The sequence below is a fragment of the Mustela nigripes genome, chromosome 16, assembly GCF_022355385.1.
Source record: "Mustela nigripes isolate SB6536 chromosome 16, MUSNIG.SB6536, whole genome shotgun sequence".
NCBI classification, from domain to species: domain Eukaryota; kingdom Metazoa; phylum Chordata; class Mammalia; order Carnivora; family Mustelidae; genus Mustela; species Mustela nigripes.
The window spans coordinates 16,939,721-16,955,872 of record NC_081572.1 but is presented as its reverse complement, the minus strand read 5'-3'; the positions used below and the strand labels follow the sequence as shown (position 1 = coordinate 16,955,872).

General features: G+C 40.9%; 1 protein-coding gene across 2 annotated transcripts in view; it reads right to left on the bottom strand.

The window, feature by feature from the left end:
• The window catches only part of NSF (N-ethylmaleimide sensitive factor, vesicle fusing ATPase), a 148,783-nt gene that overhangs the window by 65,835 nt on the left and 66,796 nt on the right, over positions 1-16,152 (bottom strand). For both annotated transcript variants that reach the window (XM_059378751.1, XM_059378750.1), the window contains exon 9: positions 3,179-3,378. In XM_059378751.1, coding sequence (XP_059234734.1) covers positions 3,179-3,378 — 200 coding nt within the window. The remainder of the gene's footprint in view (positions 1-3,178; positions 3,379-16,152) is intronic.

The following is a 16,152-nucleotide window of genomic DNA, read 5'->3' as shown; positions in this document are numbered from 1 at the left end:
AATCCACTTCCCATATGTTTTGTTCCATACTTTAGTTCTAACCTTAAAAAATACCACCTGTATTGATGACTAATTTGTTGTCTCATGCACTGATTATTAAGTTTACCTCTTAGAAACTTTTTCATGGTGAACTATGGTATACAGACAAAGTTCACAAAATACGAATGCATGTTTCAAGAAACTGTCACAAAATGAATATCCATATAACGTAACAAGAAATAGAACAGCGCCAGCATCGTGAGCGAATGTCCTCACAACTCTTCCTCAGTATCCCTCCCCATTACTTCCTATATGCAACCCCAAACTGATTTTTTATGGAAATTACTTCTCACTCTTCTTTATAGTTTACCACCTAGGCCTGTATCATTAAATATTATATTTTAGTTGAACCTTATATAAATGGAATCATACAGAATGTATTCTTTCTTGTCTGATTTCTTTTGCTCAATATTTATTTGTGAGACTCACAACTATGTATGACCATATTCTGTTTATTTATTACTGTGTAATACTTCATGGGATATTACATGACAATTTATCCATTTACTGGATACAAAGTTCTAAGTTAACAGTTCTTCTCTCTCAACTTCTTTGAAAAAACATTCAACTGATTTCCGGTTTCCATCATTTGTGTTGGTATTTTCTGACACTTTTCATTGCTTTCATCCTTTCTCTGGTTATTTTTGTCTAACAACTTTCAGTGCACCAATCCTCTCTTCAGCAGCATCTAATCTGCTATTTATACCCATCTATTTGAGTTAATTTCAGTTGTTGAATTTCTCATTCCCAGAATTTCCATTTGATTTTTTTTTTTTTAAACAAATCACTGCCCGACCAAAATCCTCAATCTTATTTCCCTTGGAACATGGTAAGTGAAGTTACTTTAAAAGCCTGTATCTGAGAATTCCGGTATCTGGAGGCCCAATCTCTATCACCTTTTGTTTCTCTTTCTTCAAGTTGTCTATGTGTTTGTGTACCTGACTGCTTTTGATTTATAACCAGGCATCTCATTTGTAAACTAATAATCTGTGGCCTTGCATGATATTACCTTCCTCCAGGAAGGATCTACAATTTTGCTGGATGCCAAGAGGCACCAGTGATTTAGGAGCCTTCAATTTAATTTTAGAGAAATGAGATGCAATTCAAAGCTGGCCTCTGTGAGAGCATGTCTACTTCGGGTTAACCCCTGCTTCTATTGTGCAGCCTTCCAGGGTCCCAGCTCAAACTGAGACATGTTCATCAGGTGTCCTTTCTTTGTGAGCCGTTCATTTTTAACCTCTGGCCCACTGTTCCCACTGGCCTGTCAAAAGGGCTGCACAGCGGTTTAGCAGCTCCCTCCAGAAATGGCTAATATCTCCAAAGGGATGATGACCTTACACACCAGGATCTTTTTTTCTGAGCCTCCATTCTCCTCCTCCCCAGAGGTTTGTTAATATCTATCAACCCCATGCTATTATTAGTTCATGATTCATCTTTAAATCAATTTCTCAGCACGGGGGCCCCAGACCACATAAGTTCAGGGGTGGGGGTGGGGGTGGTGATGGTGGTGGTGGTGGTGAGGGGTGTGTGTGTGTGTGTGTGTGTTTTCAAATCCTAAGCATGAGGTAAGAAACCACAGTTCAGAATTCCCATGAAAGATTCTTTAGATCCCACTGAAGAACTCAGACAGATGGTTAAATGTCTTTGTTATTTCTTTGTGCTAGTGAGCAATTTCTAGTCCATTCTTTTCATTGAGGACACAACCCCTTTGAAGGTTCCAGTTCCTAGTCCACATCTGAAGTGAGTTCAAGGACTCATTTTCTGCCAGCTAGCAGGTACTAAAACCCAAACTCATAGATTACCAAAACAAAAAGCTGCAACTCTTATCTCTACCACTCTAATTTTCAGAGTTTTCTTTTCATTTCTGGAGATCTCCTTTTCTTTCTTGAGAACTAAATTATGCATTTAAAATGATTTTAGTTATATTCTACCCTGCATTTGAAGGTATTTACAGAAGGCAGGTTTTTAGGTTACCTACTCTACTGCATTGCTAGAAGCAGAAATCTGACGGCATTGTTTTTGAACTTCTGCCAATGAAATAAATATGTTAGTATTAGTGTATGAGGGTTTTCTAGAGAAATCTAATCAGTAAGATGGATCTATAGATCCATCCCTATTGGTCATCTGAAAATATACACACATAGAGAGAGAGATCTACATAGATCTAAATATAGATCTATATCGATCTACAGAAAGATGAATTATAAGGAATTGGGTAACCCAATTATGGGGCTTGACAAGTCCCATGTCTGCACTTGGCAAGCTGCAGACACAAGAGAGCCAATGGTAGGGCCTACAAGCTGGAGACTGAGCTTCCAAGGGAGGCAGTTTCAGTCTAAGTATAAAGGCAGGGAAGAACTGATGGCCCAGATAAAAGCAGTCAGGCAGTAGGAAATTCCCTTAGTCAGAGGAGGAGCAGCCCTTTGTTCTAGCCAGGCTTTCCACTGATTGAATGGGGCCCACCCATATTAGGGAGGGCAATTGTTTTACTCAGTCTACCAATGCAAATGGTAATCTCATCCAGAAATATCCTCACAAACACACCCAGAATAATGTTTAACCAAATGTGTGGTCACCCTGAGGCCCAATCAGACTGACACATAAAATTAACCATAACAATTAGTAAACCCTGCTTTGACTTTTAATTAATTTTTTTCTAAGAGCCACATCAAACTTTCCTTTGAGACCTAACAATTCATACCTGTCACTCTACAGCTGAGGAGACTCAGTGGTAAGCAAACTCGCTTTCAGCAGCTGCTCCTTACATACAGATAATTCTACTAGTCATTTTATGAATTTAGTTTCCCCCTTTGCCAAAGGATAAATGAGTTTAACTCTCTGAAAGTAATGTGGAATAAAAGTGACACCTGAAAATAAATTCATGTGCTGTTTTTGCAAAATCTTTGGCTTATATAATCATTTATCTTGGTATTATGTCCATGTGGGTATTGGCATGTGTTCACATCATGTAAATGCCCCATAATCCCTGGTTCCGTGATATAGTTCAGTACTAAATAAATTCTACCTGCATGTTTTTCAAAACATGGATCACGGTAACAAGATTTCCATCTTAGCTTTGGTTTCATTCATCATAAAAGCGATAACAAACTTTCACTAAATTATACTTTATTAACATTACCCTCCTTTGTTCCTCTTCAGCATCAGCGAAGAGTTTGCGGATGTTAGCTTCTGATTCTCCCACATACTTGTTAAGGATTTCTGGGCCGTTGACCACTTTGGGCTCCCTTGCATTTAACATCTTGCCAATCTGTCGAGCCAAGAGAGTCTTACCACAACCTGGGGGCCCGTATAACAGGATGCCTTTAACATGTTTGCAACCTAAAGAGGAAAAGAAAACAGACTTATATCAATTACCTAAAATCCAAGTAAGACATCGAAAGGAAAATCTTCTTTCTTCTTCATATGCGTGTTAGGAAAACTATAGTCATGTCATTAACATATAATATCCAAGTGCCTGAACAGAACAAGAATGAACAACTAAAGCTCTTTTTTTTTTTAAAGTAGGCTCCACACCCAACATGGAGTTTGAACGTATGACCTGGAGATCAAGGGTTGCACGCTCTACTGACTGAGCCAGCCAGGTGTCCCTAAAACTCTTTTTCAAAATAGAAAAAAATCCAGAAAAAATTCTTATACAAGTACCAGTATTTGAGTGTGAAAATTGCCAATTAAAGGTCTTTAGAAAAGTATATTTGAACTATCATTTAGAACAAATACTTTTAACTCTGAAAATGTTTTTTGACCTAAATACCTAATTAGGAAGTATTACTTATTTTTCATTATCTTTTGCTTTAAAGTCAAAGAATAAAAGAGATCTGCTTTTAGGCAAATTTAACCCAACACAAATCTATTATGATACGGTAGGCTATGGAAACCATATCTTAGTCATAGAAATTACAGGTCTACCTGTCAACACAAGCCCTTGAAGAATGGGCAAACGTGTTTTGAGTTGGCTGGTATAGAGCAATCCGAAAGATCCAGATGGATGTTACAACTTAGTGGATAAAGCTGAATGTCCTACTTCATGTGACTAATGCCAAGGGAGGCACAGGCTTTTCTCAACACCACCCAGATGAAGATGAAATTTCAAGAGAACAGTATTCAATTCTTTTCTAGGCAAGCATTGCTAAATGCCTTAAAAGGTATCCGTAACAATAGGGAAAGAGCAAGACTGGTGATTTAGACTCCCCAGGATTTCTTCATGAGCATTTACTCCATTTCTAAGATTCTGATGACCTGTGGTTTCACTTTACTAACTCTAGGAATTCTCACCTTTCCTGCAGTTTCACACTTAGGATGCAGGACTCTTTTCTTATGAGTTTTTCCCTTGTACTACAGCAAAAAAGCGTTCTGTGAAATAACGATTTATTAGATTTTGGTGTTACACTCAAAAGTACAGGTGAAAAAGAAAATTTCTGGAAATGAAATATAGTATGTTTCCATGTATGATAGTTTGTCCTCATTTGGAATGAAAGCCTTAAAAACGGTTTCTTTATAAAAAAAAATTATGACAATACATTTAATAACTCACATAAAAGAAATCACAAGGTACAACCAACTCTACTAGGTATTTTAGATTCTGAGTAGGAATACCCTTTGGGGGGCCTTTGGGTAGCTCAGTGGGTTGAGCCTCTGCCTTCAGCTCAGGTTGTGATCTCAGGGTCCTGGGATCGAGCCTCACATCCAGCTCTCTGCTCAGCAGGGAGCCTGCTTCCCTCTCTCTCACTCTGCCTGCCTCTCTGCCTACTTATGATTACTGCCAAATAAATACATAAAATCTTAAAAAAAAAAAAAAAAAAAAAGAATACCCTTTGGGTTGCCAGTATGGTCATTACTTCTGTATGTCAAAAAAAGACTCGTTTTTAAATCTTTGAAAGTAATGAGATGTGCACTTATGGTTAGATTTGTAGAGACAAGGGGAACTTAGTGGAAACCTTTGAAGGCTTAGGGTCTTAACTTTTCTCATCACCAAATAAATTCCTGGTCTGAGAACCATGGCCAATGAAATGTCTTTGGCCTCGATCCACTCTTGGAGCACAAGAAGTAGTGGGATGAGGTGTAAGGTGTGAGCTTCTCCTAGAGGCCAAGGCCAGCCTCATCAGGCACTGCAAGCATCCAAACCACTGGGGTACTTCTGATGAAGACTTCGGAACCTGGCTGCTCATCTGACCCTCCGAGCCAACTGCTACCATCATGACTTGAAACTGTTCATATAAACCATAGCAGAGGCAGCTGGTCATGGTGCTGGTAAAACAAGGCACAGGAAAGGGGAGCCAGAAAGAAGAAAACGAATAATTGCTGAGGACCGACAAAGTACCAGGCCTTATCCTCCTCCTCTAATTTCTTAACTTTCTCCAAGTTTATCCACTTCCGCATAATGCTACATCCTTCCCCATTAAGCTATACTTTCTTTCAACTTCTTGGCCTTCTTATACTTCTCTTCTACTCATCCCGCAGTCCTGAACACAATATGACTTTACTGCAGCTACATGTTGGCCACAGAGCACAGTCAGAGAAAATTACACCACTGTCCTGACTGATATTCTCACGATTTCCTTTTAACCACTTTCGGTTCCATGCTCACTGCTTCTCAATACTGCACACCACCCTTTAATGTTTTCTATTAGTCCACTTCCCATTCTCTACATTAATCATCTAGATCTTCACCGTTCTTCTCAAGTGCTACCCTATGTGTTTAATTCATAGAAAAGACCTAGATTCCAACTTCATATTAAAAAAAAAAAAAAAAAAACAGACTACCAGGTATGAATTCCCTTCAGCTCATTGATTCTCTAACCACAAATTCATCTGCAGATACATCCAGTCTTAATCTCATCATGGTTTCTCAAGCAGTTTCCTTCCTCTTCTCCAAGGCTTAAGTTGCAATTATTTGTTTATATACCTTCTCCGTAGGTCATGAACTATTCAAGGGCAGGTGCTAGCTCATCAATCCGGAATTGCAAACATGCACCATAATGTCTAACATATAATAATATGTACTCAGTAAATGGCTGAATAAGTAAATTGTTGTTGACTCCTTTCCTACAAAACTCAAAGAAATGAAGGAGAGACGACGATTTAAAAAAAAAATTTGAGGGAAGCCTGGGGTGGCTCAGTTAGTTAAGCATCTGCCTTCGGCTCAGGTCATGATCCCAGGGTCCTGGGATCGAGCCCCACATTGGGCGCCTTGCTCAGCGGGGAGCCTGCTTTTCCCTCTGCCTCTGTCTGCCACTCTCCCTGCTTGTGCTCCCTCTGACAAATAAATAAAATCCTAAAAAAAAAAAAAGATTAAAAAATTATTTGAAACTCTTCATTTATGGAAGTGTTTACTTTCATAAATGAACTAATGCCTAAAAAACATACTTATAGTGACTGGGACTTTGCAAATTTAGCAGAACTATATAATATATAACACAGATCGGCCTTAACTTATCATCATAAGTTATCATCAACTCACTGCTAGTTGAAGACAACCCTTGTGATGGCACAGGCAACTGGGAGATGTGGGTGCCGCAGCCCAGAATTGTGAGAGAATATTGTGCTGCTTATCTCTAGCCCAGGAAGACCAAAATTCAAAATTTGAAATATGGTTTCTACTGAATGCATATTGCTTTCACACCATCATAAAGTCAAAAACTCATTACGTCAAGCCATCATAGGTTGGGGACTGTCTGTACTAGAATCTTAACTCCGTAACTCTGTTTTCATATATGGAAAATGCTCAATTTAATGTGGTTTGAATTAAATGGACTTATAAATGATTCACAAAATATCACCATGAAGTCTGAAAGAGATAAAACGCATATCCATCCATGGAACTTACTGTAGCTCATACAGATCTCTGAAATGACCAAATCTATTCAATATGACCAAAATAGAGAATAGAAGCTCTAGTCTGCATTAGAACTAGAATTCTTTCAGGATCGCAAGCACATCAAAAATATACATCGACGCGGCGCCTGGGTGGCTCAGTGGGTTAAAGCCTCTGCCTTCGGCTCAGGTCATGATCCCAGGGTCCTGGGATTGAGTCCCGCATCGGGCTCTCTGCTCAGCAGGGAGCCTGCTTCCCCACGGCCCTGCCTGCCTCTCTGCCTACTTGTGATCTCTGTCTGTCAAATAAATAATAAATAAAATCTTTAAAAAATATATACATTGACAAGTGAAGATTTTCAAAATCTACTTCCACAAAGGAAGCAGTTACTTGAATAAGCAGTGGAAATGGGGCTTTGTTATTACTACTATTATTATAGCCTCTTCTGACTTATTAAATAAGCATTGGTCTCTAATTTTAAATGAGTCATAAAAACTCTTCGTAAGTAATTCCATTCAACAAAAGTGTATTAAGCTCCTGTTTGGACTAGGCATGAAACTAGGTGTTAGGGATACAAACATGAAAAAGGCAGTCCCTACCTGCAGGGCATTTCTGGTTTAGTAGGAAAGACAGAAATAAAAATAGGTTATCTACAATATAATATGACATTATCAGAGATATGTATGAAGTGTTTTTGGAACCTGGCCAAAAGAGACTGACTTCGCCAGGGTGATGGCAGAAAATGAGGGATGGACACGGGAAGAAATAATATTTAGTGCAGGCCTTGAAGGACAGCAGGAGGTTCATGACTGAGCACGGGAGAGGAAATGGTACCTAACAAGGGAAACTGGCATGATCAAACAAAAGCATAGAGGGACGGACATAGAAGCTGTCCTTTCAAAACAGCCAGTAGTAGCCTGTTGTGACTACAGCCTTGGAGGGGGTTGGGGAGTGTCTGGAGATGAGGCTGACAGGTTCCCAACTATGGAAGGCCTTGACACCATGCCCAGTAGTTTTTAATTTGTCTTGAAAAACCCCGAGGTTTTTAATCAGGGAGCGTACACAATGAGATATATGTTTAAAAACTATGGGCGCCTGGGTGGCTCAGTGGGTTAAAGCTTCTGCCTTCAGCTCAGGTCATGATCCCAGGATCGAGCCCCACATCAGGCTCTCTGCTCGGCAGGGAGCCTGCTTCCTCCTTTCTCTCTGCCTGCCTCTCTGCCTACTTGTGATCTCTGCCTGTCAAATAAATAAATTAAATCTTTAAAAAAATAAATAAATAAAAACTAACTCTGTTGGTAGATAGAGTGAAGGGAGGACTGAAGAACAAAGATGAGAGGGTAAAAGTCGAGTTGGAGGAATATTTTTAACTTTTTTCTGGGGACACTGCCTCACTGGCCGGCTCTGGATTTTTGCCAATTAAACTTTCATTTTCCTCCAAGTCCTTTGGAACCATTTGAACAAATGGGTCCAGAGGCCTTAGGAGGACAGCTCCCTACAGATGCCCCAGCTTTCTCTGGAGCTTCTGGAGTACATTAAGACATGGCTCTGATGCTGGAAAGCCTCTGACCTGTGGCTGCTGGACTGTCCTGACTGCCAAGCTGAACTGACTGCTGTCACTTGTTCTTTCTCGATGTCTTCACGTGCCTCGCTACTCAGAGATCAATGCCCTGAGCTGGTGAACTAAATAGCAAAGAGCAGACATGGAAAGAACAGAAATCAGTGGAACTGACTCATTTAAATTGTCCTAGTCTCTCATTCTCTTACTTTCTTTCCCATGGAATAGTCTAATGGACCTGTGCTGAAAAATGCACATGTACAAAAAATGTGCAAGCAATTTTGATGATATTCTTAGATCCTCTGAGGTCTATTCATGAAATCCAAATTTAAACCCCTGAATGTACTACTGAAATAATCCAGACAAGAGACCAGAAATGGAAAGAGGCAATAGTCATAAGAAATTATAGTAGGAAAGGAAAGGAAGATTTGGAAGATATTCATCAGAGCTCAGAAGCCAAAGGAAAATAAAAGAAAGAGCAGTAGTCAAGGTTGACCCAAGGGTATGTAGCCTGGGCACATGGTAAAATGATGAAACCCTAGAACATAACCAAGAAGTTAGCAAGAGGAGAGAGGAAATCATAACTTTGTTTTTAGCTATAAGGCATTTAAGATTCACATAGTAACATCCCTTAAAAAATACAGGTTGAGAGGCCTCTGGGTGGCTCAGCCAGTTAAGCGTCTATCTTCAGCTCAGGTCATGATCTAAGGTCCTGGGATCGAGTCCCGAGTCAGGCTCCTTGTGCAGTGGGGAGTCTGCTTCTCCCTTCCCCAGCTTGTGCTCTGTCTCTCTCAAACAAATACATTAAATATTTTTTAAAAAGTACAGGTTGAAAGCTCAAAAAAGATATCAGAACTACTGGTTCCATGTTTTTGAATGCCTGCTCTGAGCACATGAAAAGCCACAAGAAGTTTTAAGCAGAGGAGTGTGACAATGGGAACACATGGCGCAGAGACAGAGGCTGGGGCTTGAATAGAGAACACCAGATGTAAAAACCAGGAAATTCATGCTGATCTGGACCATAAGGTCTTGGGTCAGGGTCAGATCATTTCGGGTTGAGGTGGGAGAAGGAAACTAAGTAATATAAGCAGGAACAGAGATCACAATTTGGGGAACTCTGGCGACACAAAGGAGGGATTTTGAGAGATACCTTGCAAGGAAACCTCTTCTGTCGGGATTAGAGATTAGTTAAGTAAAGGAGCATGAGGTTATGCCTGCTGGGCTCTATTTACTATGTGAAGCAGGAGCCAGGTCATCTACAAAAGGAGGGATGAGGAGATGATCCTGGGAAGCATGGTAAAGGTTTGGAAAGAACATGGGAAACTGGGAAAATGTGTGGGAACGCACACCTGAACACACAGGTGTCATTAAGTGAACTCAGAATATGGAACTCAGGTCACTGAGGGACTCTCCTCTTTGCTGTGATTATCTAAGCTACTTAAGGTGTTTGGTGAGGTGTAGGCTTTTTTTTTTTTTAAAGGACTTTATTTATATATTTGAGAGAGAGAGAGAGACAACAAGCAGGGGAAGGGGCAGAGGGAGAGGAGAGGGACAGGGAGCCCAATGTGGGGTTCGATCCCAGGACCCTGAAATCATGACCCAAGCCGAAGACAGATGTTTAACCAACTGAGCCACCCAGGTGCCCCCATAAGGTGCAGACTCTTACTCAACTCCATAAATAGAAATTTCATTAAAGCTGGCATAAGGATCTTGATTTTTTTTTTTTGTTTTAACCCCTTTATTTTTTTTTCAAAACTAAATCTTTAAGTTGAGCGACATGAGGTAAAGAGCAGCACAAATTTAAAGCCAACATATTTATAACTAAGTAAATTCTATTATCTAATTTTCCTAACGTGGGAGGGTGAAACTCCCACACGACTTGTTCTCATTCACAAAGTTTGAGGCTTTACCTTCTTTTTCTACATCATTCGAATCTTTTCTCCTTCTTCTGTCACTTCTACAAGTTAGAGCTATCATGGGCTAATAGCATAATCAAACATAGCCCCAAAGGATTTCTTCTCTTAATTTCCCATATTCAGGGGCACCTGGGTGGCTCAGTGCGTTAAGGCCTCTGCCTTTGCCTCAGGTCATGATCCAAGAGTCCTGGGATCAAGCCCCTCATAGGGCTCTCTGCTCAGCAGGGAGCCTGCTTCTTCCTTTCTCTCTGCCTCTTTGCCTACTTGTGATCTCTGTCTTTCAAATAAATAAATAAAAAATCTTTAATTTCCCATATTCAATTACTTAAGTGCTTATTTTACTAATTGCTCCTGTTAATAATCAACTTTTTAAAAATACCTAGTTTTTACTTGGTTAAGGCACAAACATATTAATAACTCTTGGTTACAGTAGCATAATGGTGGTTGTGAAAAGCATAATCTAAAATGGCAAAACCAAATTTATATACGGTTTTGGAATGTAAGTTGCTGATTACCTTTGAATATAGGAATAAGTAAAGTTCTGGGACAGCACATTCTTTCACTCATTCAACAAATGCTACGTTTGGTGGTAGGGAAGAGGAGGCCAATCTCTTCTGACTACTTCAATTTTCTCAATGAAATCATGATTCCAGGGCACCAGCGGCTGGTGAGGGACTGGAAGACATGATGCTGGAGGTCTGAAGAGAACGGAAAAGAGGAACTGGTCCCCTTGGAGAGAAGGAGAGTAAAGCGGCTAGACTAGGGAAATACAGAAGGAACAGCAGGAAATACCGATGCCAAGAAACACTGAGGGCCCACTTGAGATGTGCTTCTTAAATTTAAGTTGAGATCGGACATCCTGCCTTGGGCTCTTCTAAAGCCACAGTCAGTAGTCTGGGTCCCGATCCAGAGCCAGCAGGCAGCCGAGACATATCCAGGGCTTTGACATACACAGAAGATAAGGAACAAGGCCATTAAGGTTGTACGGGAGGAGGATAAACACGGTAGACCACAGAATCGAAGTTGGGTCAAGAGGGAAGAGAGAATAAAAAGGTTGCAAAGTGAGAGCATAAATTAACTGGGGGGTTCCTGTGGGGCCCAAGCTGCTGGAGCCGGGGTGAGGACAGTGCTAGCACAGGACAAATGGGGGGGCGGCTGAAGAGCAGGATGCGTAACACGGGGATCCCCGAAGCGGTCGTTACTGCTAACAGTGAAGCTTGGGGTATGAGCAAAGGATGGGGGGGCTCTGATGGAAGGAAGGGAAGTTTACTGGAAATGAGGAAGCCAAAGGACTGTGAAGAAAAGTTGTTGAACAAATCACCAGCAAGGACACCGAAGTCCAGAATAACAGAGAGAGAAAGAAAACACAGTGAAAATTCTACTCGGGAGGACCAAGTAAGTCAGGCAGCATCTTACCCGGCTCCCCTGGTTTTCATGTGCCCAGAGCAAGCATTCAAAAACATGGAACCAGTAGTTCTGTTATCTTTTTTGAGCTTTCCACCTGTATTTTTTAAAAATATTTAATTTATTTGTTTGAGAGAGACAGAGCACTTCCGAGCTGGCTACTCTTGTTCTCTCATTTTGTTCTCCAAATGTTACTGACACGGAAAAGCGTTCCTGTGTATTAGCCCTATTATTTTTATGCAGTAGCTACTACTAAAGGCAGGAACAATACAAAATGCCCAAGAAATAAACATAGTCAATGATAGCTGTTGTTTACTAAGGATTTAAGTTAATGAGACACTGGAACCTCACGTAAGACTACATTCAGTATTTAGTATAAGGCTTGCTGGTACCTCATTCTAGATCACCTGTCATAAAGAGTTGTTTTTTTTTTTTTTTTTAAGATTTTATTTATTTATTTGACGGAGAGACGGAGAGCACAAGTAAGCTGAGCAGCAGGCAGAGGGAGAGAGAGAAGCAGGCTCTCTGCTGAGCAGGGAGCCCGATGTGGGGCTCGATCCTAGGCCCCTGGAATCATGACCTGAGCCGAAAGCAGCCGCTTAACCAACTGAGCCGCCCAGGTGCCCCTGTCATAAAACGTTTTTAATGATTCCCTCGAATATGAACCACAAACTGCATTTTAATTACGTCTCACAATAGGTATCTGTCCACCAGACGAACATATGATTTGTGGTCAGGTGCCAGATGGACTGGATGAGATTTATCAGATTAAATGCATTAGGAAATAATGTGAGTGAAAAATCTCTAGAGAACATTAAAAATTACTAACAGTCCCACCTTTTTGAGCAGTGGTTTTCAGACTTTGATTTCACAAACTAGGAAAAGAACTTTTTTTTTTTAAACAGGGGAGAAATGCTGTCATAGGGTTGCTTAGTTTTTATTTTTCAGGGTAAAGTTTTCTTAAACAATAACAAAAAAATCAAACCTGACATCTCCTAACACCACATTTCATAAAAAGAGATATACTTTCATATCAAAAGGTAGGATGAATGAATCTCAGAATAAAAGACAGTCTTTATGTTAAACAAATTCCATTTTATTTTTTAAAATATTTTATTTATTTATGTATTGAGAGACAGGAGGAGAGGGAACACAAGCAGGGGGAGCAGTAGGCAGAGGCAGAGGGAGAAGCACGCTCCTTGCTGAACTAGGAGCCCAACACAGGGCTCGATCCCAGGACCCTGGGATCAGGACCTGAGCCAAAGGCAGAGGCTTAACCACCGAGCCACCCTGGTGCCCCACGAATTCCATATTATATACACTGTCATAAGTGTGAGCTCTGCTGGGTGATGGACTTTGGGGAGGGTATGTGCTATGGTGAGTGCTATGAATTGTTTAAGACTAATGCTTCACAGATCTGTACCCCTGAAACAAATAATACATTCTATGTTTAAAAAAAAAAAAAAAAAAGTGTGAGCTCTGGACTCAGCTTGCCTGGTTTCAATCCTGGTTCTTCAGTTTCCTAGCCATAGATAATAACAGCAGCTACCTTAGAAGGTTAGTATGAGGATTCAATACAAGGCATCCAAAGCACTTAGCATACTTGTCGGCATATAGTAAGAGTTCATAAATATTGGCTATTAATTAGTATTAGCTTACACTTTACCATCTTGTTGGAGAGGACCAGTGAAATGCAACCAGACTCCTAACTGTTCTGTGAGAATTACATTACTGCTAGGTGACAGTAAAGCTTGAAAATAAGTGACTATTTTGCTTACGAAATTCCTTCTAAGACTAATAACTGTGGCCCCTTCACGTTTCAGACACTACTGTCACTTGAAGATTTCAAGTGCTAGTACACATCCTGAGGATGGACCTCAAGCTGTAAATGGGCACAGCAGTAAATGAGGAGGACCACAGCAGTTCCCCAAAGATTTCACGGGAGTTTCAGTAAGTCCGGATTCTCCCTGGCTGCAGCCGCTGTCTTCCAGGTAGACCAGATTACTATCAGAGTCAATCACATCTGCTCTGCCTCAGGCAGAGGCCGTTCATCCCTATGCCTCAAGTTTTCCAAGCTCACTTAGGGTCAACACAGAGCTCATTACCATAAACCCTGGCTACTCTGATTATCAGTTCCATGTGCACACGTCCTGCTGTCTCCGCCACCCCTGGTTCTACCGTATGTTTCCTCTGGGAAATCCCCTGTGTCTCCCCAGTGCAACCACTGTCATAGCCCCCAGCTGTCACTTCCCTAGCAGGGAGCACACACCCAGCTCTGCCGGCACTCCCCTGGAATGACCTGCTGTTGCTGGGAGGACTGAGGCTGTTCCTGGGGACTTCATCCACAGCGCACCCGCCAGGCTAGACAACCACGGCCTACCCTTTGCCTCTTTATTTGAGGCAATGACTATAATAGGCCTTCCCACCTCACTTCTACCTCTCTCTGTTGAATTAGCAATTAATTCTCCAGCAATGTATAAAACCTGGAATATTGTTTGAGCCCCAGGTACGGACACCCAGTGATTACAATCGTACAAATTCTGGTGGGGACAACTTGAAGAGGCTTTAAGGTGTGCGCTACGAATAACCTGAAATTATTTCTGATCTGAAAGTCTAAACCGAAGAGGACCTTATCCACTATAATAACGCTTATCCAGCCCTCTGATGAAAATGATACATGAAAATATAAGATATCTACTATGCTAATTATAATCTCTCTTCTTAAAATAGCTCAATGAAAAATATACAGCCTTATCACTGCACCTACATGAATAAAGAGTGATGTTTGCTGTTTATAATCCTACAAAACATTATCCCCAAACAGTGACAAGTATGTTTGCTAGGCTCTTTGATTTTAAAATGCAGTGAATTTTCATTGTTTTCCTAAGAGGATACAGAGGCAAGCTGTGCTGAGAAGAAACTGTCAGTCAACTTTTAGGTATCCGAAAGAGGAAAAATTATATATATTAAATGCAACAACAACAACCCATTGATTTTACACAAGAGTGAAAAGAATGATAATATATTAGACGTGATCTTTGTCAAATTAGTGTCAAGGTATGGAGTGTTTCATTCATTTTGTGGGCAACATGATCTGTAAAGAGAGAAAGTGTAGAGTGGGTTTTGAACAACAGCTGATGTTTAAAGGGGAAGTCCAAGGAGCTTCCAGTGCAAATGCAGACAGATCTGCCATGTTTGCCTAAGAGGGAGACTATCAACAGACTAGTGGCAAGTCAGGACACATTCCCAAGTCTTGCAAGCTTCTCTCTGCAGTTGTGCAAACCAGATCTGAACGCTTATTTTTAAACAGTGCATGCACTTGCAGAAACACAATCACAAGCTGATATGAATATATGATCTTTTGTGTTAAAGTCTGCGCGCTTCCAACTTCTCCTAGAATTGTATGTTCTTACTGTTGCCCAACTCATCTTTTCAGCAGTATGATATGATTAACATACTTGAAGAAATAGTTCTGAATTTTCCAGCCACGAAGAGAGGATCTGGAGCATCAGTTCTATCAACACATCATAACACAGGGGGCCCTTTTTGTTTGTTTGTTAATTTCAAAGACTGCCAATCAGCATCTAGCATGGACTATCATCTGCATTTGCTGACCTGAGCACTTATCAAATATTTAAGGAAAGGATACATTCAAGGCTACAAATTCACTCCTGACCCCAGCTGGGCAGTCAGGTCTCTGATCCTCCACAGGTGTCACTCTGTCTAGCAGAAACTTGCTGTGCCCTGCCAACTTTCAGATATTCTCAAGAACACTCTGAGTGAGTTCCGTTACGATAAAGTGAAAAAGGCCTCCGCCCTGAGCACTGTGTGATGTCTGCCACCTGACTGGTCTATATCCAAATTAGTCAACTGAGATTTCATATAGATCTTCTCATTAGATAGCCTAGAACTAAAGATGGGATATGTGTAGCAACTCTCCGAACTAATCTCTGCTGACACCCCCACCCTTTTACACTCCCTTGTAGGGCGTGGCCGGTATTTCATGAATTCTTGATGACAAAGATCATGCTTCTACTCTGGCAGGTCCTGCCTTGCTGCCATCTGGCAGCGTGCATTCTTACTGGCTTCAGAATTTTACAGCCTTCCCTTTCTTCTTTTTCCCTCTGTCCCTTAGCTTTCTACTTATTTTATTTGCTGCTCTACAGGCGTCTACTGCAGAGTAGCAAATATCTTCTCTTTCCTGGCAGATAACGTATTCTTTCTTTTCCTACACCTGGAACTTCTACTCACTCTGTCAAGTTCATGTTCTTCTGCTCCTCAGAAATCACCTCCTTAAGTAATGTCACCTAACCCTGTCACATCTGACTGTGTCAATGCCTCCTCTCTCGCATCACATCTTTGGCTCTATTCTCACGTACAGTAGCAGTAGTCAAATTTCAACA